We start from the raw sequence: 26,062 nt of genomic DNA, 5'->3' as shown, positions 1-26,062 counted from the left end.
TGGAATGACCCAACACTTTTTAATCTATGTTACTGTTATGCACTAAAATAAACCTGATTCCTCATATGTGAAACCTACTTGGCTATTGAAGACCAGGTGTACGTATCAGTGAATCTACAAAATTTCAGGACTCTAGCTACATTATTTCTCAGGTTATGGCACTTCAAACATTGATCCAGCTTGATACCGCCACCGCCATGCTCCGTCAAAATGGACATGACCCCATCTTCTTTAAGAACTTTTAGCTCAAAAACTACCTAAAAGCCCAGATTTTCCACATTGATTTTTAATTGTGACTGTGGTCTGTAGGTGTGTTGTGTACCTCCGGTGTGCAGGTGTGTGTTGCTGGCTCCGTGGCGGGGGCTGAGGCTGGGGGATCCGGGGTAACTGTCCTGGGACTTTGGGGAACGAATGGTCAAACAGCGAACCTCGCTGTCGGTACCATTCACCATCTCCACAAACTGACGACACCTGGAGGTTCAGAGAGACCCGGTGAAGCCGATTTCACATCCAAAACAGGAAGAGAATCTCAGATAATTTACACCATTTGATTTTAATCTCTTACTACATGCTGGCTTACTTCAACATGAATAGTAGGTTGGGGTTGCGTTCTAACAGGCCGGGATAAAGCTGCTGAGTAGCTTCTATGGCTTCGCCCACCCGTCCTGCCAACACCAGCTTCTGTATTCCTGTTAGACAAACACAAAGGTGGATATTTAGTATATTCATCAGGAGAAAGCAAGCTTCAGATGTCAGTATGTCATTGGGAGAAACCAATATCCACATACGGCAAGCAGTTTAAACATTTATGAGCTAATGTTGACTATCCAGAACACCATATCCACAGAGTGACACCATCGTTCCCAAAGAACTAAGCCTTCTTCTCCAAGTGGTGAAGTGTGAAGATGTTCTGTCCAGCTTGTTTCCTAACTTTAGTATTTCCCTTCAGATGACAGGTGTCCCTATGAAGAAGTATCTCATGGCTTCCAATCTAATCTATTAGGTTTAGGGGAGAAGAAAAACATCCCTTTCTTCTAGATGCGTCATTGTTTTGTTCCTTTTTCAAACAAAGTATTGTTACAGATATCAACTGTGTCATTTTGAGTAGTCGTAGTTACTCACGTAGCTATTTATTCCAGATATCTTAAGAGTTATCTGGAACTCAGTTTTGACTTGTCAAAATAACAGTTTTAGATGCTCCAAACGTTGATACGTCTGTATATCTAGTCTGACTTGAGTTGTTGTGCATGATGAGCCTCATTTCAAAGCATTTCAACAGTGTTTGCAGATGTAACAGTGGCTGCTGTGGTTCACAAAATTGCTAGAAAAGACTATAAAATTAAAAAAGTGAGGAGTTTGTGGAGGCCGTGGGCTTACTGTGGTTGAAATTTACTAGAATTTCAGCCTCAGACTGCTCTGACATGGCTGGTTCCTCTCTGATTTGCATCTAATTCAAGATTTCTGTTATTGCTTTTTGATTAGACAGAATTCCAGCTAAAACCTAATACAAGATATCCAAAAAGGTCAATGTGAATATCTTGATTTAAGGGGAAATTAAAGATATCTTAAACTATACATAAGACTAGTCAGAATTAAACTGTAGATATTTGAAAATAGAATTACATAACCTTGTTTTTTTTTTTTTTTGATTACAAATAATGTTATTAACACACACTCAAAATAACGTATTAAAACACTAAAGTCACGCAGCGGTAGACCAACAACTCCTGTGTTCTGAGAGGTAGAATCAGTGTTTTTAATCAGCGGAGCCTTAATTTAGAGACTTGTGGTGGAAATTTACTGAAACTTTGGCCTCACAGTGTTCTGACAAGAGTTCAAAAGTTTGGGGTCACTTAGAAATGTCCTTATTTTTTTTTTAAAGAAAAGCATTTTTTTCTATGAAGATAACATTAAATGATTCAGAAATACAGTCTAGACATTGTTAATGTGGTAAATGACTATTGTAGCTGGAAACAGCTGATTTTTAATGGAATATCTCCATAGAGGTACAGAGGAACATTTCCAGCAACCATCACTCCTGTGTTCTAATGCTACATTGTGTTAGCTAATGGTGTTGAAAGGCTGATTAATGATTAGAAAACCCTTGTGCAGTTATGTTAGCATGTGAATTAAAGTGTGAGTTTTCATGGAAAACATGAAATTGCCTGGGTGACCCCAAACTTTTGAACGGTAGCGTATAACATAAAATATAAAACATATTCGGTTACATTTGTAGAGCAAATGTAAGTTTGAAAAGTGAGCTGCCTCCACCTCAGACTTTAAGCTACTTCAGGATCTCTGTAAATATGCTTTGACTAGACAGAAGATATCCAAAAAGGTCAATGAAGACATCTTGAAACTAGGAGGAAATTAAATTATCTGAACCACAATTACGACTTCTTAATATTAAACTGTTCGTGTTCAAAACTGGTCATAATTCAACTGCAGAAATCTGCTGCTAAACTGCAGATATAACATACATATTAATGATAAAACTGATTATTTGTATTTAATCATTTCAACATTTTTACATCTGTATTTTGTTTAGTTTTAACATTATCTTCATATATTGTGTCCTACTTTTGCTTCGTCTGTCAAAGCGCTTCGTAAAGTCTTGTTTTATAAACTAAGTCATTATGAATTTGGATCTAAAGTGTTAAAACACTGAAGTAACACAGCGATGTACCAGCAGCCCTTGAGGTAGAATTACCGCTTTGTCAATGAAGTCTGCGATATAACAGCTTCCACTCCCTGTTGGAAAGAGCTGACTGATGGCAAAATGTAGTAGTGGAAATATTCTAAATAAATCTGAAAAGAACAATAACATACATTTATACTGATATGGTCGTTTTCTGTCAATTGTCCTGGAGGGAGGGCAACGTAAACAGCTGAAATACACATCCAGTCTAGCTTCTAAATATTAAAACGGCTTACCATAACCACAAATACCTACTTGTTGATATATTTTGTTGCAAAAATCTGCACGAAATTATGAATTTATTTGCCAAAAAATGAAGATTTAAGTTGGACAGCAGCCATAAATCAAATAAAAGCGCATGTTTTTATGTGTGCCGTTGTTTTGCTGACTCACTCTGTCTGTTCTTTATAGATGTCTGGTCCTCCTGTATCATGGTTTCTGTGGCTCTGGCAAAGGCTGTCGCAGTGGCACAATACCCATGATGCACCAGGTAGCTGGACACCATACTGAATACAGGAAAAAAAAAGACAAAAAAATGTTAGAATAATGGAAAAGATACACTCGTAATGCTGTTAGTGTTGATTTTGGTGTTTGACGGCAAGAAAATGAACCTTAAAGTGACAAGAAGGTGGACATAATTGTGCTTAGTTACACTTTAGTTTACCTTTTGTTCAGTAAAGAATAGAATAGAAATACTTTATCGATCCGAAAAAGGTGAATGTGTTGTTATAGCAGCAAGCAGAAAGAGTAAAGTGACCGGCACCACAATAGAAAAATACAAAATATAATATAAATAGCAAAGAAAATATACATAGATACATAAAAACACAATAAAGTGTAAAATATACTGAGAATAAAAATTTAAAAAGGCACCTTAAAACAATATAAATATACAGTGAATGAGGAAATTAAAGCCCTTAATTGTGTTTTTCCTTTAGTTCATGTTTAATAATTCAGATCAGTGTGGGGTTTTCTAATATTTTTTATGTCCCATTGCTCATAAATGGTGTTATTTTGATGATTTTTTTTTTTTAAAAAGAAAAGACCAGAGGGTTAATTAATTGAATCTTTGTCGTTTTTTTCCACTTCCAATGTTATTTTATTCATCCAGTAGCTTTGATTTTCCTCTCATGGTCATTTTTGACAACTTTTGATTAATTCCAAATATTTTTTTTCTACCATTCTGGGCAAGTTCAAGCCTTTTTAGACATTTTTTTTAGCCATTTTGTGTGAATTTGTACCATTTCTGACAATTTTTGCCAGTTTTTGTAATGTTTCACACAAGATTCTGTAATTTTGGACTAATTTTGAGTCACAAGTATGATTATCTCTATGTTTCCTCTCTGCTCTGCTCATCATCTGTAGAAAGATGTTTCACCATGCTGAATGTATCTCCAACAGCTTGCTCCTCTGCTCACTGTTTCTGAGCCATGCTGCATTTATTTTATTTTATTATAGTTTTAATTTTGCTCTCATGATAATTTTGGCTTAAAAACAAGGAATTTTCAAGAAAAACAGCAAGTAAAAATGACAGAAAACAGCAAATAAAAAAGACTGAAAATGCAAATAAAAAACACTGAAAACAGGAAATAAAAATGATTGAAAATCGCAAATAAAAATGACAGAAAACAGCAAATAAAAGACAGAAAACAGCAAATAAAAAACACCGAAAACAGGAAATAAAAGTAACAGAAAACCGCAAATAAAAACAAACGCAAACAGTGACTGTAAACAAAACAAAACCTTGACTGAAAACAAAAGTAGACAGTGACTAAAAGCAACCCAAGCATCCTACCATCCCACTCATTTCTCATTTACATTTTTCTTCCCAGAGCTTCTACATGCTGTTATTGTCTCAGTTTTGGGTTGCAATATGAAGGTTTTGGGGGGGATAGTTTCTAATCTTACTTTTGCAGGACGGCCTGCCACTCGCCCAGCCTCTCGCCGATGGGGAAGCGGGCGATCATGCCGTGGATCTTGGCCCGCCACTCGCTCATGTAGTCCTCGATGTCGAAGACGAACGGCTGCTGGCCGAAGTTGGCGTCTACGATCTCGCCGGGGGTCTGAAGCCCCACCGTGGGGTAAAGGTTGGGCTGTAACAGGAAAATATTCAGGTTTAAAGGACTGATTTGATGTGGTTCTAAACAATACTAACATTTACTCTCCTTTAGTAGACAGATCATTACAATATGGAAGTTCAATTATAAATAATAAGCTGCAACTTCTAGATAAATAAAGATTACTGAGATTATCATTAGTATAAAATGACAACAGGCTTTTTGATGTACTTGAATGCTTGTACTTGAATATTTGAGGTATTCCTCCATATTCAGTGTTGGGTTTTTTTGGCTTGCACTGCAGCATAATACAAATAAAGCTTTCTAAATGTCTCATTCTTATTGTTTTACCTACAGTAGATGTTGTCCGTAGCCCACCCACCAGCTAAAATGTGTTTTAAAGCCACATTATTAAAAAAAATTGTATTTGTTTTCTATATTTAGAATATTTTCACCAGCCTTCCTGGATGGAGAAATGATATCGATGTATTCTCTGTTCAATATCTCCAGAATCCACTGATGAAAACAGTGATTTTAACTCACAGAAAACAGGATTTGCTGGTCTGCTGCTACCCTGATTGATTTGTTTGTGTTGTTGTGCAATGAAAAAATGAAATATTGACATCGTATACACACATAATAATCAATAACTGGCGACTATCTTGCTCAACAGAGAAACAACAAACAGGACAATTATGGTCACAGCAGATTTTGAGTGTAATTCATTTGACAAAAAAAAATGAGTCCTTTACCTATTTATCTATATTTTATCTATAGATATTATATTTTAATTTATTTTTTTATGCATACCTTAGTCTACTCTTTGTATTGTTTTTACATCAGTTTTTAAAATTATTTTCCTTTTCTGTTTAAATATTTGACATCTATTCTGTCCTTCACCTAACTATCTATATCTTATTTGTAGATATTTTCATTTTATTTTACTATATTCCTTCATATGTTAGTCGATTTATTGTATCAATTATTTGATCTATGTATCAATCTGTATTTTATTTATTTTTTTTACATATTTTAATCTACAAATTACCATGTTTATTACTTCATTATTTAAAAATAATTTAGAATTTTGACATCTACTTTGACCTTTACCTATTTATCTATAATTTATTTAAAGATGTTATATTTTAATTTACTGAATTTTTACATATTTTAGTCTACTCTTTGTATTGTTATCCTTTTCTGTTTAAATTAATATTGACTTATTTCAATTATTTTGCCCTTCACATATCTATGTATCTATCTATATTATATTTATACATAATGTATTTTACTTTATTATATTTTTTGGTCTATGTTTATTACGTCATTTTAAAAAAATTGAATTTTGATTTTTATATTTCTCCATATTTTATTTACATATATAATATTTTTATTCTACTATATTTTTTTTTACATATTTTAGTCAACTGTTTATTACTTCAGTTTTTTAAAATTATTTCCCTTTTCTATTTAAATGACATTTGACATCTATTTTGTCTTTCATCTATGTATAATTTATGTGTAAATATTATATTTTTATTTGACTATATTCCTGCATATTTTAATCTATTTATTGTGTCAGTTATTATCAATTTATTTTCCAAAATATTTTTCTTTTTTGATAATCCTGTATTGAAAATCTAATATGGATAAGTACCTCAGAATTCCCATTTTAAAGAAATCAAACAATTCTTTTAAACAGTGCAATGAATATTTTACTGTAAAACATGTTGGTGTCAATTATCAATTAGTTGTCGGCTGTTAAATATGATAGTAAAATGAATATACTGTGAATATTGTGGACAAAACCAGACATTTAAGGATGTCCTCTTGAGCTTTGGGGAACTTTTTTTGCTACTTTCTGACTTTTTATAGAACAAACAATAATCTATCTGTGGAAATATAAGAACAAATACATGCTCGTGTCTCATAAGTTCTTTCAGTTTGCTCTAAAAAACCTCAAGCTACAAGCTGTTAAGTGAGCAGCTGTTAATTACACGAGTTGTAAACAAGCTTGTCGGCCTTTAAATTATAACGTTTAGTTGGGGTTTGTGTGTAAAACCCACCTACAGGGTGTGAAATTCACACGTTGCTAAATGCTGTTTGGGTTTGACAGCGGTTCCTTCAGAGGAGATATGGAGTTCCTGCTCTATTCTTAAAACTGATCTGGCTGGTAAAACTTTTTCTTTTCTCTTTTTTTTTATTTAGAGGAATGTTCCAGTCACTGCAGCCGCCGGACGAGAAAAAAAAACAACCAAACTGCCAACATAAACTGGCAGCTGCATGTTAAATATGACTTCATGTCAGTTTGCTATGATAAAATTAGCCTAATGTCTGCACTTGGTGATATATTTCCCTCAAAAAAATTAAAATAACCCCTTGAATATTTCAATTAGAGGACATTCATGGCTCTTAAGTATGAGGACAACCTTGAATATTGAAATTAAAAGCTGCTAAAAGACATTATGATGGGATATTCTGGGATATACTTACAGGGAGGTCTGTGAAGGCTACACCTTAAAGACAAAAAGACAGTTCAGTTTTAGTAAAAGTGCACATATGTTGGTTGGATATTTGATAATAAATGACTTTGTGTGTCCACAGACCTAAACTGATGCCATTTTTGGTGTAAAAGCATGTGTTGTTGATGAGGTTGACGCAGCAGCCAATCACGTCGCCCGTGGTGAACGTCGGGCCGTACGGTTGGCCGGTTCCGGAGGAGCAGAAGGAGTGGCCGTCGTCTCCGTGGTAACCGTACGAGTGTTTGTCCCATCCTGAAACGAGACAGGGATGAAGTTTTAGCATTTCAAACTTGACTTCTGGTGGAAAAAACCTGCCTGTTGATGGAAACATGCAGCAAACGGCTTCCTGTTCAGGGTGTAAGAAGCAAAGTGAAGCGGCTTCGAGGAGGGAACACGGTTACTCATTGACTTCCTGCGACTCAGATTTTCCCATCTGACCCTCTGCTGCCTGCAGGGCGTCTCTTGAACATTCACAGACAGTTTGAGAGTCCTTTTTCCCTGCGCTGCAGTGTCGGCGTCCGGCCAGCAGGAGGACTTTGTCTATAGAAAGAAACTGGTGAGTCACCGACAACAGGAACAGCAGCTCAGGAGGCCGAACCAGGAGAGTAAAAGGCCACCAGGGTGTCATGATGCCGTTATTACGTTAACTCATTTATTCTTCCTGACCATGGGAACACATGTGGCAAACACTCAAGATCTACCTTTTAACTCTGGCCTTTTATGTATTTATTACTCTTTCCAGAACTAATTTCTCTATTTAATCACCACTTTACATATTTAGTGTCATTTATTTTATTTTTTTAATTGATTATATATTTTTTTATTCTGTTTTTAGCAATTTTGACTTGTATTTTGCCCTTTACCTATCTATTCACTTCTATTTTATTCATATTTTATTTGACTATATATTCATATATAGTTTCCATTTTTTAGTCTATTCATGGTATTGTTTATTACTTCATTTTTAAAATATCTTTTATTCTGTTATTATGAATTTGGACTTCTATTTCATCCTTTACCTATTTATCTATCTATATTTATTATTTTTAAGGTATTATTTTTAATTTTACTATACTTTGACATATTTTATAATACTACTTGTATTGTTTACTAATTCAGTTTTTTAAATTATTTTCCTTTTCTGTTTAAATTATATTAGATTTGTATTTCACCAATCAATCTATATATATTTGTTGATGCTATATTTTTATTTTACAATCTAATACTTTTTAAAATCATACTTCTTTAAAAAAAACATATTTTAGTCTATTTGTTGTGTCATTTATTACATCATTTTGAAAAAATAGAATTTGGCTTTTATTTTGTCCTTTACCATTCTAGCTATATTTTATTTATAGATATTTCTTTTTTCTTTTATTTTACCGTTTTTTATATTATAGTCTATTCATTGTATCATTTATTACTTCATTTCTGAAAAAAAGATTTTCTTGTTCACTTCAAGAATTTTGACTTCAAGTTTGTCCTTTACTAACCTATCAGTCTGTATTTTATTATTTTAAAATACTTTATTTATTTATTTTATTTATTATGTATTATATTTATTCAGATACTACATTTTATTTTAACATTTTTGTCTATTTATTGTATTGTTTATTGCTTAATTTTAAAAAAATATTTTCATCATTTACCTATTTATTAATATATTATATTTATAGATACTACATTTTATGTTATGATATTTCTCAATTATTCTTATTCTGTTTGATTTCATCTGGTGTTTCCTCATTGCATGTGTTTTTTTTGTTTTTTTTTTTTTTTAAATAGCATTTCCTCAGTTCCTAACACAATGTTGGGGGTATTGTTTGCATTGTTCCACTGCATTTTTATTACTGTCATGCGACTTTTAATTTGCAATATAAATAAAATCTGTCTGACTGATGTGGATGCAGCTGTGAGTTATTTATTGTCAGGCTGAGCAAACACTCATTTTTCATTCTAATACACAACATACTTTGGTAATACAGTTGTTTCGAGGTGGGTAATTTCCTAAAAATATCCTTAAGGAAAGAGTTGTGTTTGGTACAAATTTATCAGAGTATGGTGAGCCAGCGTGCACCACAGCACTACTACTGATGTAAAAAGTAAAAAAGTGTGCTGTAAAACATGCACACCGGTTCAACACGACGTCACAAGACTTTATGGGAAGATTCCTTTACAGCACGAGGACTAAACCGCTACATTTATGGTCTGGGTGAAGCCTAACTTCCACACTAATCGAGTTTTGCAGGAATTCCTCCTCCTGAACCAACCAGGATAGAAGGGACCTGAACCTGAAGCTCGACGTCAGTGTTTCTCGTCGGTTGCAGCTTCTAGCGTCGCTGCCAAAAAGCAAAGCGGGGTTAAGGGAAAGTAGGTCGTGGGTGAGGCGAGATATTAGATACGTACATGTATGTGTGCATAACGTGTATCTGAGAGCGTGTAATGAAGTATTAACTCGAGCTGGATGTGTGAGTTTGTGTCCTCAGCGTTTGTGTGTTTCTTCCAACTCGTATTGTCCTCTGAGTCTCCATGTGTCGTTTTGTGCATATGTGTATATACTCTGTGTGTTTGTGTATCTGTGTGTGTGTGTGTGTGTGTGTGTGTGTGTGTGTGTGTGTGTGTGTGTGTGTGTGTGTGTGGCGAGGCATTAGATTAATCTGCTGACAGGGATATTGCCTCTAAAGCCAGGCTCACTGCTCCAACATGCTAATGAAATGGGCAGGCCTCCACAGCAGGATCAGACACAGAGGTCAGCAGTGGAGAACACTGTCGTACGGGACGCACACGTATACACAAAGTACCGCACTTTAGGACATTTTTCAGTGTTTCGTGTTACACCACTTTTAACTTCATTCATCAAACAGCTAGCCTCCACGGTTAACTTTCAAGTTTGATTTTACATGAAATAAAGCTTGTAGAATACAATTAAAATACTTTGAGCTTATACCACATTTCAAAATAAAAGCCTTTATTGGGTCCCCTTGTCATATTTTTAGACAACTATGGGTAGAGGTCCATCCATCCATCCATCCATCCATCCATCCATCTTCTACAACTTATCTGGTTTCTTCTTTTCAACCACCTTCTTAAGCTCTTCCAATGTGTTCCTAAGCCAGCCAGGACACATAAAACGAAAGATTGTCCTGGTTGTCTTCCTGGTTGGACATGCCCAGAACCAACCATGTCTCCTGAAAATTACGTTCCTATACAGCTAACCTGCAGTCATAATTACGTTTTCAGAGAAACGCATTTTCCACAGGATTCTACTTTTTGCAATGCAAGTATTTGCCAATACCTGCTATCTTTGTCGTTGATAAAACAAATATCAACCATTGTAGACTAGCTGTAGGACCTGGTTGTGCCACCAAGGCAAACTTGTTCCACTAACCAGAGGAGGTTAGCGAGAAAAGGAGCACCATGACAGAGACTTAAATGAGGCTGACTGATTTCAGGCCAGCAAATCAGGAATAATCAATTGTACTAAACCCCAACTAATTTGCAGTTTTGATCATTTGTCCATGTAAAAACAGATGTAAACAAAGAATTGGGCATCGGTTTAAGTTGATATTGATCGGTTAAAAATTCCAGTGTTCAAAATCAGTGTTAAGTTCTGGCTGAGGACCCCTCTACCTATTACATTACAGCTGTGAAAATACAATTTGACAACAAAATTGCGTTCTTTTTTTCAAAGCGTGATGGAAAATGCAGTTTAATTGTACTGAAACATAATTTTTGGGAGATGAGAGTTGCCGAAACATCGGAGGCATCTGGGATACAGATGCCCAAACCACCTCAAATGCCTCACTTCAATGCAAAAGCGCAGCAGTTCTACTCTGGATGACTGAGATCTTCACCCAGTCTCAGGCTGAGCCAACACAACCTTCAGACGAACTTGTAAACACTCCAGGTTTAACAGCAACTAGTCTAAATAAATCAAATGGAGTCACACAGAATAATATCTCAGCTACGTGGCCCATTTTCTGCAGAATAAATTCCATGAGGCGAGATTCTGATAAGAAATCACTACATTAGGACAAGGCTGAAAGACAGTTATGAAATATCAAAGTATGGCTTTAAAAACTGAGAAACTGGATAATCAAACATGACTTGATTGTCTGAAATAACGTTTGCAGTGATATAAAGATGTATCTCGATTGCTGCAAGACTTGCTTTGACTTTTACGCCACTTTTCAGAGACTTCCAGCTTTGAATTCTGCTAAATCTGACAGTATTTTAAAGGAACTAATTTGAATTTTAAGATGGTTTTTTGCCTTTCATTGGCTAGATGCAGTAGGAGTTGCTTCAATGAGGGAAATTCCACACATGTGGCTTGTACCCTAACCACTTGGCCATCAGGTTGCCCTTATTGGACACAGTTTTAACAGGATAAAGGGTCTGAAACTGACTAGAAAAGTTAGCACAGAAAGACAACACTGCCAGATATTGTAAACATAGTAGTCGTTGAAGTGTGTCATTAAACATGGTGGTTATAAAACCACAGTTTGCTCTTTCAAAACCGTATTCCAGCCTTTTAATTCTGTTTTAATCATAATCTCCCTTGAAAAGTGCTTTTTATGTCGCTGAAAATATTGTGAACTTTAACAGAAGAAGGATTTTGCTGAAACCAGTCCTGTCTAATACAACAATCCTGCTCTGAATGAAAGTTCACCAAGGTTAAAATGTTCTCTTTTTGTTCTAACGGTGTACGAGAAGTGTTAATTCTATCGTATGATCATTGTGGAGGCTGCAGTTTTCGGTGCTGTTGATCTGCACTGCATTATCCTGCTATTATTTTCTCCATCCCGTTTCTATCAAACGAGGGCAGGACACACCTCTTTATGTAACGCACCACAAACTGCAGCCTCCAAAATGACCGTAAAGTTACAGCAGAAACTGGAACATTTCTAACCTCCTGCCAGAACATACAGTCCATCCGTGTGCAGGGCTGCGGTGAAACTGTGCACAAAGAGATGCACAGATGAGCACAGACGAGCACAAACAATCAGTCTGCAGCCCAGGACACACAGTTAAATCCGCAGAGTTCGGGACAAACACACACACTGGCGCACAAACACACCGAGTTAGTCGGAGTTAAGGCAATCAGCCGTAATCTGTCCACCAGGGCCGCAGACCATCTGTAGTGGAATCCTAGCAACCGGACATATTTTCATAACTAATGGGTGACCAGGTTTGGAAAACACATCCCGCTAGTGCACCGCCGTTCCACGCTGTTCCACCCTTTGTGTGACATTTGACACATGTGAATCAAGGAGAGAGAGAGGCGCTACGAATGATCTTTGTGTGCAGATCTGGACTCTGCTGAACTGGCTGCCTCGGCCATCCACAGCATTCCACAAACCTCGGCCACCGGACGGGTCTTGACTGGTCAATAAGCAGGTCAAACGAGCCCCCAGACAGGCCTGGAAAAGCCCATTGGTGGAAGCAGAGGAGTGGTCCGATTGGCCGGGGAGAGGCAACCGGGGGCTTTAGAGTCAGGCTACCGGGAGCTGAGCGGCTACTACGCTTCCTCCTATGTCATCAGAGATCGCTGAACCGTTCACGGATGTCATTGTGTGCGGGGTTTGCTGAGAGTATAAAAGTGCGAGTCGGGGATGGAGGGCGAAAGAAGACGTAGCAGCAAAAAGAATCGACTCGCGACAATAAATAGAACAATCATGTGACAGTCTGCAGTTTATCAGCAAAGAGTAAAGCACAATAAATGTTTATGTGCCAGCAGACAAAGGCTCGATTTCTTATTCAATCTTTATAGTAGCACCTTTGTTCTCTGAATCACAGCAGCGACCACGGAGTCCAACTTTATCCACATATGTAAACAAAGCCACCATAAACAGCAAAATATATATATATATATATATATATATATATATATATATATATATATATATATATATATATATATATATATATATATATATACATATATATATATATACACACTACCAGTCAAAAGTTTGGGATCATCCAGACAATTTCATGTTTTCCATGAAACCTCACACTTTTATTCATGTGCTAACATAACTGCACAAGGGTTTTCTAATCATCAATTAGCCTTTCCACAAGATCATCAAATCTAAAATCATAATTTCAAAAGCCTGGAAGTAATTCACACATTCCATTTTGTCCAAAAACGAGGACATTAAGACTCTGAACCCTTCAAAAACGGCATGCTCTCGTTAATAAAATTACCAAAATGACTCCATTTATCAGCCAGAAACTGCTCTATCATGAACTTTTCATTAACTAGTCATCTGTTTAGTGAGGAAATTCTAAGCTTAAAATCTTGATATTTCATCAAAATCTTACATGCCTCTATTCAAAAATTTGCCAAAAAAGAACCATTTGCTATAACCAGATTGTGCAAAAAAACAAAAAATTCTGCACTACTTGCCACAACCAGCAAGTTTTAAGTGACTCAGGTGGGATAAACAGTCAAGTGGCAAAAATTAATAAACTTTTCAGCTGAACGGCAGGCAGTGTATGGAAACAAATTCCAGATGTAAGAAGTAAAATACAGTGGGGATCGAAAGTTTGGGCACCCCAGGTAAAAATTTGTATTAATGTGCATAAAGAAGCAAAGGGAAGATGGAAAAATCTCCAAAAGGCATCAAATTACAGATGATACATTCTTATATGTCAAAAAAAGTTTGATTTTATTTCCATCATTTACACTTTCAAAATAACAGAAAACACACTAATTGTGTCTGCAAAAGTTTGGGCACCCTGCAGAGTTTATAGCATGCACCACCCCCTTTGGAAAGCTGAGACCTGACAGTGTCATGGATTGTTCACAATCATCATCTGGAAAGACCAGGTGATGTCAATCTCAAAGGTTTTAAATGCCCAGATTCATCTGACCTTACCCCAACAATCAGCACCATGGGTTCTTCTAAGCAGTTGTCTAGAACACTGAAACTGAAAATAGTTGACGCTCACAAAGCAGGAGAAGGCTATAAGAAGATAGCAAAGCGTTTTCAGATGCCAATATCCTCTGTTCGGAATGTAATTAAGAAATGGCAGTCATCAGGAACAGTGGAAGTTAAAGCAAGATGTGGAAGACCAAGAAAAATATCAGACAGAACAGTTCGCAGGATTGTGAGAAAAGCAAGAGAAAACCCACGTTTGACTGCACGATCCCTCCAGAAAGATCTGGCAGACACTGGAGTTGTGGTACACTATTCCACTATAAAGAGATACTTGTACAAATATGGTCTTCATGGAAGAGTCATCAGAAGAAAACCTCTTCTACATTCTCACCACAAAAATCAGCGTTCGAAGTTTGCAAATGAACACATAGACAAGCCTGATGCATTTTGGAAACAAGTTCCGTGGACCGATGAGGTTAAAATAGAACTTTTTGGCCAGAATAAGTAAAGGTACATTTGGAGAAGAAAGGGCACAGAATTTAATGAAAAGAACCTCTGTCCAACTGTTAAGCATGGGGGTGGATCAATCATGCTTTGGGGGTGTATTGCAGCCAGTGGCACAGGGAACATTTCACAAGTAGAAAGAAAAATGGATTCAATAAAATTTCAGCAAATTTTGGACGCTAACTTGATGGCATCTGTGAAAAAGCTGAAGTTAAAGAGAGGATGGCTTCTACAAATGGATAATGATCCTAAACATGCCTCAAAATCCACGGTGGATTACATCAAGAGGCGTAAACTGAAGGTTTTGCCATGGCCTTCACAATCTCCTGACTTCAACATAATAGAAAATCCATGGATAGACCTTAAAAGAGCAGTGTGTGACAGACAGCCCAGAAATCTCAAAGAACTGGAAGACTTTTGTAAGGAAGAATGGGCAAAGATACCTCAAACAAGAATTGAAAGACTTTTAACTGGCTACAAAAAGCATTTACAAGCTGTGATACTTGCCAAAGGGGGCAGTACAAGGTACAAACTCTGCAGGGTGCCCAAACTTTTGCAGACGCCATTATTGTTTTTTCTGTTATTTTGAAAGTGTAAATGATGGAAATAAAATCTAACTTTTTTTGACATATTATAAGAATGTCTTATCTGTAATTTGATGCCTTTTGGAGATTTTTCCATCTTTCCTTGGCTTCTTTATGCACATTAATACAAATTTTTACCTGGGGTGCCCAAACTTTCGATCCCCACTGTATCTTGTACATACACTACAGTTCAAAAGTTTGAGGTCATCCAGACAATTTCATGTTTTCCATGAAAACTCACACTTTTATTCATGTGCTAACATAATTGCACAAGGGTTTTCTAATCATCAATGAGCCTTTCAGCACCACTAGCTAACACAATGTAGCATTAGAACACAGGAGTGATGGTTGCTGGAAATGTTCCTCTGTATCCCTATGGAGATATTCCATTAAAAATCAGCCGTTTCCAGCTAGAATAGTCATTTACCACATTAACAATGTCTACACTGGATTTATCATTCATTTAATGTTATCATCATTGAAAAAAGTGCCTGTCCTTCAGAAATAAGGACCCCAAACCTGTGGACGGTAGTGTATACACTCATTTTTCACTGCAATATAAAGTTTTTCTTTATGGAAACAGCACAACCTTGGGTAGAAGTACTCAGAAATGTTATTTGTGGTGAATGACACAGTTATAACGTCGTAAATTTAAAAAAAAAAAAAAAAAAGTTTTGTTTATTTAATTTGCGACAATGGAAAAAAAACTAGAATCAACATTAACAACATTTTTCTAGATGTTAGTAATAAAGAGGAAAAAAGATGTGGCTCTACAGATTATGGATAATTTACTATTTACATTTTTACAGCCTCTATAAACCAGAGATTTTTCACACATCAACTCTACAAAGATGTTTCCCCATGCTGAATAGATCTTCCACCAACTTGCTGCTCTGTATGTAATTTCCGAGCCATACTGCATGTATTTTATTGCTTAAATAAGGTTCATTTTGCACTCAATCTCTAATTTATTTCCACATTTGTCACCTCACAGCTTATGCAAACACAGATTGCAATTTAGTTGAATATTCCCTTAATTTTTGTTATGTAAATGTTGGCACAGCTGAGTCACTCGTGGCTTCCCGGTTGCGCTGAGGAGCTCTGAATTAGTTGCTGCAGTTTTTTAGATAAAACATATAGAATGAAGCGATTTGTTTAAATAACACACTTTCAAGCTTAGATTTGGTTTATATGACAGACAGAACCATCTGAAAGTTAAAAATTCAATCATTCTTTCTGTTTTTACAGTTTCTGCCTCTGATAAATTGTGTAATTTTGGTGGTTTATGAAAAAATTAAATGCCACTCACACCCGTCATTTTGTTTTGGGGTTCAGAAAGTCAATATATGGTGGAAATCCTTAGTGTGGATTGTTCGAGCAACAAAATAAAGTGAAACAAAGACAACAGGACAGAAATTTGGGAAACTAGTACCAAGTATTTTTTTACTTTGACCCACAGTATGGATGAAAACGCAGTATTTCTCATCCTCTGCCGCTTCAATTTTGACAAAAGTATCATTGAGAGAATTATTGAGGAGTAATGTTGCAGCTCCACTCTTTCAGTTTTCCTTTAAAACAAACATCGGCAGCAGGTGAAGGTGACTGAACAGCAGGTGTGCTAGTTAATGGAATCAATTAAGCTAATGTCACAGGAGACACGTCAATACACTGCACACCCCGATTCATACAAACAACTTAAAAGCTTTTGGAGTGCCAATGTTTATTTTTTCTTTTTGTTTCTATGTTGTTTCTAACTTTCTTCAAAGCCTGATGATTGTTTTTGCAGAAGTTGATCGTTTGAACTATTTAAATTGAGCATATAACTCTTCATTACATGTTTAATGAAAAAGGAAAGGAGTGGTGAGATATTGGATTATCTGAACATTGATAGAAAAAAACCATGTGAGAAGTTTAGAGCGGGAAAACAAATCACTATTTCATGGAGCTGTTAACAATTCGGACATCTGAAAAGTAAGTTTGACTGCTTTTTGGAAGCTGCATGAAGGGCACTGCTGTCAATGGTTGTATTGTTTCCATAGAGGTGTAGGACTTTATGTTGCAGTGAAAAATGAGTCCATAAGGAGTAAAAATTGTCCAGAAACTGCTTGGGGCGTAGAGAGCTGAACACTTTGCAATTTAAAATTCAAGGAAAACAGTACAAGTTGACACTAAGGTGGTATTTTCTGACATGGTTTATATGGTGAAGTTGCTTATATATGTAGAAAATGCATTCACTAAAATCCTGTGTACAAGCATGCATTCATTTAAATGATGTTTGCTCAAGTCAAAAATACTTTCTACGTAAAAGTATCATCACAAAGTTAGAAGCAGCATTTGCCTTAAATCAGATTAGTATGAGGTCACGCCACGAGTCCACATCATGTGTCAACGATCCATAGGACTGCTCAGCAACATGCCCCAACATGTTCTTTCTGCAGCTGTCACACTGTACCACAAACCAACTACATCCAATTACCAGAGATACGCCTCCCATCCTCATGTCCTCAGGCTTTCATCCCCAAATCTCACAAACACTGGCACCTCTCCAGCTACTTTCATTTATCCAACAAAATCAATTCCTTCCTTTCATCTTCCTTTATGTACTGCACTCCAAGCATACATGCAAGCACACTTTCTCCTCCGCTACTTGAGCTCTAAAAATATCTACTCCCTGAATGAAAACAATGACTAAGTGATAATAATCAACCCCTTTTTCCAGTGTTTGCAAGGTTGATGAGAAACCTCCCTATTCTGCGAGGCTGAAGTAAACACAACACTGTCAATGCTTGATTGTAATCTGAGCCAATGAGGTCAGAGGGATGGAACTGTTGGCCAATAAGTAATTAGAAAAAGTTCAGGGTCAAGGCTTTTTGTGCAGCCAATCCAGAACTGTCTAATTGTACTGTGCAGACTGTCCTGCATGTAGCAAATGTTGAACAAAAGAACTTAACGACGCAGGATGTTTTTCGTCCAAAGCGCCGGTCCGATCCGACTGCTAAGTGGCTGAAGTTCTGGATTTGGCCCAGCGAGTCGCCGTTTTTGCTGGATGTTGGCGTGATGAAGCGCTCGGTATGTTGAGCGACCTTGGGAATCCTCATATCACCCCATTTCGTTGATTGCTCCCAACATAGAATCTGCTGTCCTGTTGTTCTACTGTCCCTTCGTCAATAAATTCTGACGTCCACCCGCCCACTGTAACATCCTTAAATTGAGTCCAGGACAGAGGCGGAGCCAAAGGGGTGGCCACAGCAACTATTGACTAAAGTCTCGACACCCCACAAAGCTAATACTGAAAGCCCATTAGAGGCACATGCTCATAAAACTGGAGCTACATCCAGTAACTACTATTTTCCAGCAGACATCTTTTGTGGAACCACTTCACTACAACCATAGTTCCTGTACAGATGCATTTTAACAATGATAAAGAGTTCAGTGACGCTTAATGGCACAACCGACCCCCCATTCGACCACATACAACCATGTAGTTTGTACCAATCAGAAAATGTTTACACTGATACAGTATTTTTTCATGGAAATACAGAATCTGCACATTTGTATTTGTTAAAATAAGGAAGATTTGGCTGTGGATTTAGTTAAAACCCTTGTACAGACTCTTAAAGACATACTTTGAACAGCTTTGAAAAACAAGGGGTACAAACTGATAAACAAGGCAAGACTGACCCAGAACTTGCACCCAAAACGGACTGAACAAAAGAAGAACAAAGAAAATTCAAAACATGGACACAGTGTGATGCTTCAAATAAAGACACTTTTACAATGTCTTATATTATATGATATATACTGTCCCTATGAGTAGGGATGCCGTAATCCGGTCTCTGTCATTAAATAGGATAAGATTATGGAGTTTAGCTAGCGACGGACACATGACAAAGACTTCTGTGACACTTAATGACCTTCGACGAGAACTTTGGTGTTCGAACAAGCAGGGAATCACTGAACAGCAATTTTATATCTATCAGTGCCAGTGTAACAGAGGCATCTTTCTGGCAATAATAATACATTATTATGTCAGAAAATGTATCATAGATTGGCTGTAGTACCTGGTTGTCAGAACAGAAGCAACCTTTTAATGTTTAATACTGTAGCAACCTGAGGAAGCAGTCACTCAGACTACGGCTAGTTCATGTTGGCAAGTAAACAGCTTTGTGGGAGCTTAGCTAGCAACGGGCACCATGACAAAGACTTCTGTGACAACTAATGACCTTCAATCTGAGCTTTTATGTTTAAAACAAGCAGGGATCGACTAGAACAGCAATGTTTATATCTCAGTGGCATGTGGAACAGAGGTGCCTTTGTGGCCGTAATAATACATTATTAGATCAGAAAATGTATTGGTGATTGGCTGTAGTACCTGGCTGTCCCACCAGGAGCCCTGTTTTAATGTGTAATAGGGTAGCAACCTGAGGAGGCAGTCACTCGGACTACGGGCAGCTCATGTTGGCAAGTAAACAGCATTGTGGGAGCTTAGTTAACAATGGGTACCATGACAAAGACTTCTGTGACGCTTAATGACCTTCGACCGGAGTTTTTGTGTTTAAAACAAGCAGGGATCGACTAAGAAGCAAATTTTATTTCTCAGTGGCACATGTAAGAGCTGCCTTAGGCCTTTAGAGTGGACATAATAACCTGTCCGATGACTAAACTGCAATATCATCAAAGGAAAAATGTCCACTGTGCTCAATTTGTTATCATTTAATTTCTTATTGTGTGATAATGCTGCCATTTCAATTAAATAAATCATTAAAAATTGGCATCCTTAACATCCTGCCATAAATTTTGCTCTACCTTTATAACACTAGTGTGACAGCAGATGTACACAAAGGATCGTAATTAGGTATATCAAGATATCAAGAATCAAAAAAGCATAACTGTAACGACTGTTGCAAGTTTTAAATCAAGTGACAGTTACTCCGTTGCAGTTTTGCCTCCATGAACAAATGTTCTTTACCAAAAAAAAGGACTATTTGGCCAACAATGATTGGCAGAAGAAAAAGTTTGTCCATTCCAAAGTGAGTAATGATCTCAGTCTGGCCACCCCTGCAAAAACTGCCACCGTTTAAGGTTCGAACTATGAAACAAATGTGCATCCATCCATTTTAATACTGGTTATGTGATGGTGATATCATTCAAGCTACTCACCAGGCAGTCTGTTCATGTTGACTCCCTGTGCAGACAGGCCGATGCCCATGTACCTGCACACAACAAGAGAAGGAAAATGTGGTTGATTTTACATGCAGCACATTAAAACATTCAGATCAGCTTCTTCTGAATGTGTTTAATCAGATTCGCTTTGAAAAACATTCAGGTAAAGCTCATATTTTGATGAGTGTCAAGCAGAGGTAACTTTGATTATGCTGTCTTTGATATTCTTTCTTATCCCCGCTGTGTGGGCTCATCAACTGCCTCAGAGGAAGACATCAAAAGTGGGCAAAAGGACGTCAGCTCTGGGGTCAGCGGTGACATCTTAAGTCCTTCACACGAGGTTAAATTGTTGGCCTGCATCGCTTTCGTGTCAGGAAGCTTACGAAAGAACAGCCCAAAAAAAATAAACCCTTTTTTCAGTTGAACAAGTCATCAATATTGTCAGCTGAATGCATCTGGCTGAGCTCGCTCTGGCACATGCTGAGGTCATCAGATTAATCCCAGCAATAAATATCTGGTCTGAGCTGCCTCATGTTTGGCCTCATTCATAAGTTTCCTGCTTCTCGCTCAATGACATCAGCAGGACGGGAAGATGTTTGGAGGAAGTTGCACAAAAACAATGATGCAGAGTAACAGTAAGAAGGCAATATAATGTTTATTATGCAGTATTAAACGAAGGACATAGTAGAGGTCAACTGATATGACTTACATTACCATTTAAAAGTTTGGGATCACCCAGACAATTTCATGTTTTCCATGAAAACTCAAACTTTAATTCATGTGCTAACATTATTCCACAAGGGTTTTCTAATCATAAATTAACCTTTCAACACCATTAGCTAACACAATGTAGCATTAGAACACAGGAGTGATGGTTGCTGGAAATGTTCCTCTGTACCCCTATGGAGATATTCCATTAAAAATCAGCCGTTTCCAGTCATTTAACACATTAACAATGCCTAGACTGGATTTCTGATAAATGTCATGCTATCTTCATTGAAAAAAACACAGCTATTCTTTTAAAAAAAGGACATTTCCAGGTGACCCCAAACTTTTGAAAGGTAGTGTATATGGGCTGATACGATTAATTATTAGCATTTAAGGAAAACGATAGCAGGCATTTGAAACTGATATATATTTGAAGCAAAAGCTAAAATCTTGGTGTCAAAATTCTGCCAAACACAAACGCCAACACAAAACTTGTCGTTATGTTTAAATAAAAAAAACTTTCAACACTTATCCTTCAGCATTGCTGGCTATTAGTAGCATCATCAGAAGTACAATCACACATGATTTGTTCAAGAATCATCTGAAAGTTTCTGTTTTTCGTTTTTGGCTCTAATAAACGGTATAACTTTGGTGATTTTTAAAAACAATAAATGCCGCTTACAACTGTCGATGGGTTTAGGGGTGCAGAGGGTTAACATATAGTGGCAATTCTTTGTTTTGATTTTATTGTCAAAAACTAATTTAGACTTATTTCTAGATGTCCAAATAAACATTAAAAATGGTCCTGAATACATGAAAATTTGTGTTTTGTTTTGAAAATCTTCTTGTATAACAACACTTTTAAAATAGTAGAATCCAGTATTTTCTGACTTTGACCCAACACAGTAGTTCTCTTCCTCTGCTGCTGCAATTTTGACAAATGTATTATTGAATTTGGAAGGAGGGAATGTTGCAGTTCCACTCTTTCAATATTTTTTTTTTAAAAACAAACATCGGCAGCAGGTGAAGGTGACTGAACAGCAGGTGTGCTTGTTAATGGCATCAATTAAGCTAATGTCACAGGCAACATGTCAATACACTGTAAACTCTGATTCATACAAACAACTTAAAAGCTTGTAGAACGCTGCTCAGACAAGGATATATCTGCTCAAAGTGCCAGTGTTTTTGTATGCCGTCCATAAACAAGTGACTTCATATGTCTTGTCTCCAAGTTTCTTCCAGGTGTGAAGTTTGACTGTTTCTGTAGTAATAGACAGTCGACGTGTAACCACTCCACTCCTATTGCCCAACGTACGTAGATTTTCGCTGTAAGTTGGAATTCTGCTGAAAATGTTAACAAAGCCGATACGTGCATCACGATGTCGATCAGCTCTTCAGAAAAGTCATGAATACCAATGACTTTCATGCATGTATGAGTCATTTTACAAGAAGATAACAGAATGTGTTGCACTGTTTTTACAACTTGATCTACCTGATCATGCTTAGGAGCCATGATGACGGGCAAAAAGGTAGTGAATGTACCACAATCCAAGGTGGCGTACAACTGGCGAATGTAAACAAAGCCATCTTAGTTCCACGTAACGAAGAAACACCGTAGGTCAAGGACATCGTAAACCGAGGAACCCCTGTACTTTTCTAGTCTACTAAGAAAAATCCTCTTCTTGTTATACGTAGCAGTACATCTATAAGTTTTCCACATATACATACTACTGCTGAGCATGAGCACTACCGGTTTTGTAGAGTAGTTGCTACACCAAGTGTGTATTGACGCCCACAGTCTTGGGATCAGTTTTATTAATGAAATTAAGGCCTTTTTCCAGACCATATCACAATATGTGTATGCAAGTCTGTTCTTGAAGGAAATCTTTGGAAGACCTCGTATGACTGTTTTGTTCTTCGATTTTGCTTCCAGAGTTAATGAACTTTAAAGGGTTTGCTACACCTACTTCCTTCACGTGTAATTTACATTCCAATAGATATGATAAAATTTACGTCACACTGGCCCTTGTTTACTGGAAAAACTATGCTGTGTTGTTGTACTTATCAACAAAGGCATTACAGCTCATCATGATGGGGATACTAATGTCAGCATCAGTTTGACTGCAATCGATAGCTGTTGAAAGAGCTGACCAAAGAGCAAAAATGTCTCGTAAATTCAGTAGGTTTCATTGTCCAGAGAGCACAAAGGCTTGTATAAAACTTTGGCAATCCATTAAACAGTCACAGAAATATTCCAGCCTCTACCAAAGTTATGGACAAACCGAATGACAGATTGACACTCCCATCTAAAGCTAGACAAGAGAAAGCAACCTGAAAGGCATCAGATCTCTTAAAGACTGCTTCACAATCATTGTTTCAGTGAAATCAAACCAATGAAGTTTTCTGCTCTCCTAAATTAAAAGACATACTGGAAGCTTCGTGTTAGACGTCTGACTATTCAACCTGACGCTCACTCAAAGCGCCTGCCACTGTGACCAATATGGACAATGTGAAACCACCAAAAACACCCATCACCATGTATACACACCCACAAAATAAAACCCTACTTTTATAATATAAAACAAACACAGTGAGCAGAAGCTTGAAAATGATGCTCTGAAGGAAAACATTACCATAAAGGATTGTCTGTTGGGAATCAGTGCTAACGTTAGCATGCTAAACCAAATAGTTTTTATCACTTAGACATTAAAATTTACACTTGAAATCAAAGCACAAACTCAATTGATCAGGGTTTTTGCAGCATAAAAGGAATGTTTAGTGACACCCAAAGAGTTTTTAACCAGCACCAAAGGAAAATCTACAGCATCAAAATCATAAGAGCAGCAATAACTTTTCTGATTTTGTCAATTTTGTCAATTGGGATCCAATTTACTCAAGAGTTACACACATTTTGTTCATAAAATGGTCAGAAATAAGAGGAAAATGCTCTGATTTCTGTCAAATAAACCATATGTGGAGCGATCAGGCTTACTGCCATATGTTGTCACCACCCGAATGTCAATTCTGAACCAGGACATCCCTGCTGATAACTCAAATCATCAGATTCTTGTCTGCAGCTCTCTGAATTCCAAAATATGCACATTCACATTTCATGTAGACTTGAAGGCTTTCCCTCCCTGCTGTTTGAGCGACTGCGGCCCGAGATGTGAGGCTTCAGCACTTGGATTTGTTTCGTTTGGTTTCTGGGAGTCACTATCACATTCTGGTTTATTTCAGTTTTCCTTTTACAGCCCAGATTCAGCGCCGTAACTTGTACATACAGTACACGCAGAGCACATGTTATTACAGTGGAATGTCATGGCATGACTCACGCAGTAATTCCTGACACACGGCCTCCGACAGCCCTGTAAGAATGAAAGGAATGAACTGTATAGCTCTTGCAATAAACTGCGTTTCATGTCATGTTGCAACTTCAAGGCGGTCTCAGCGTGCTGTTGCTGCTGTCTGGCGTTTCTCAGGCGTTCAAGAAGTCGAGCAGCTCGGCTCATCTGGGCGTTAGCGGCTAAACACATCACTAATGTCTTTTACACGCCACACTTTTGTTCACTGAGCTGCTCAACTGGGACCGAGGGAGCGTTAGCAGTAATATGATGAAACCTGAGACTGTAATTGGTGAGATGGAGGAAAGTTTCAACTCCGATCAGGTCGAAACGATGCAGTCACAACAACTGATCCACAACCGCATCAATCTCAGGAGATGCTTTAGCTAGCGGGCAGAAATGTGTCTTACGTATGCTGTGATTCAAAAATTAAGACCTGTACTCGTTCATTAATCCACAGACTTTGACTTTTCTAATGTACAGGTTGATTTGTCTGGACAGCAGTGCACAATGGGAGCTATTCTGGCTGCCATCTTGGAGCAAACAGTGCCTGGATTGGTTTAATTTTGGAGGGGACGCTGCATTAAAACTAAATATTTATGCATCTCCCTCTAGTCAACATATCAGGGCAAGATAAATCAGTGACAGCTGCGAATAAGCAAGCCTATTGCACCACTACCTGCAGAGTTAAGCTGTTCAAATTTGCCAACAGTTTTTTTTTTCTGATACCAGTTTACTTTCCAGCACTGCAATGATCCTGTGTTACTTAATTCAGCAGAAACCTATGCATTTTCCTGTTATTTCTGATAATTTAATAAACAAAAGTGTGCACTATTCTCAATTCAATGAAACCTCAATCAACTAAACTGGTTAGAAAACGTTGAACTTCTTGTTTTATTCTCAGCACTTCCTTAAAATATACTTCTTTCCTTATTACATTAAGGAAATGTGTCAAGCTGACCCAGGTGTGTGCCATTTCTTCGCAGTTTCTTGTTATTTCTGAACATTTAATGAACAAAAATGTGCGTTATTCTCGATTAAATGACACCACAGTTATCTAAATTAGTTAAAAAATACAGATTTTCTTTTTTAATACTCAGTTCTTCATGAAAAATATTCTTCTTTCCTTATTAAATTAAGGAAATGTGTGAAGCTGACCCAGGTGTGTGTCATTTCTTTGCATTTTTCTGTTATTTCTGACCATTTAACGAACAAAAATGTGCATCATTCTCTATTAAATGAAACCCCAATCAACTGAACTGCTGAAAAAATGTTGATTTTCTCTTTTAATTGGCAGTATTTCTTTAAAAAAAATTGTTTCTTTATTACTTTAAGGAAATGTGTCAAGCTGACCCAGGTGTGAGTCGTTTCTTTGCATTTACCTGTTATTTATGATCATTGAACAAACAAAAATGTGCATTATTCTTGATTAAATAAAACCACAATTAACTAAACTGGTTAAAAAATATAGATTTTTCTTTAGATTTTCAATACTTCCTAAAAATATATTTTTACTTTATAATTACATTAAGGAAATGTGTCAAGCTGACCGAGATGTGTGTCACTTCTTTGTATTTTCCTGTTATTTCTGAACATTTAAT

The 26,062-nt window shown here is 37.0% G+C and overlaps 1 protein-coding gene across 1 annotated transcript in view; it reads right to left on the bottom strand.

Annotated features, from left to right (window-relative positions):
* Positions 1 to 26,062, bottom strand: part of ranbp10 (RAN binding protein 10) — a 65,450-nt gene that overhangs the window by 13,363 nt on the left and 26,025 nt on the right. The window contains exons 3-9 of the mRNA XM_055009108.1: positions 20,410 to 20,462; positions 7,362 to 7,529; positions 7,249 to 7,271; positions 4,607 to 4,791; positions 3,092 to 3,204; positions 581 to 689; positions 323 to 471 (exon numbers count right to left, since the gene is read on the bottom strand). Of these exons, the coding sequence (XP_054865083.1) occupies positions 323 to 471; positions 581 to 689; positions 3,092 to 3,204; positions 4,607 to 4,791; positions 7,249 to 7,271; positions 7,362 to 7,529; positions 20,410 to 20,462 (800 nt within the window). The remainder of the gene's footprint in view (positions 1 to 322; positions 472 to 580; positions 690 to 3,091; positions 3,205 to 4,606; positions 4,792 to 7,248; positions 7,272 to 7,361; positions 7,530 to 20,409; positions 20,463 to 26,062) is intronic.

Source organism: Amphiprion ocellaris, chromosome 3 (assembly GCF_022539595.1).
Source record: "Amphiprion ocellaris isolate individual 3 ecotype Okinawa chromosome 3, ASM2253959v1, whole genome shotgun sequence".
In the NCBI taxonomy this organism is placed as follows: Eukaryota; Metazoa; Chordata; class Actinopteri; family Pomacentridae; genus Amphiprion; species Amphiprion ocellaris.
Note: the sequence above shows the minus strand (reverse complement) of the source record. Positions and strands in the feature narration are given on the sequence as shown.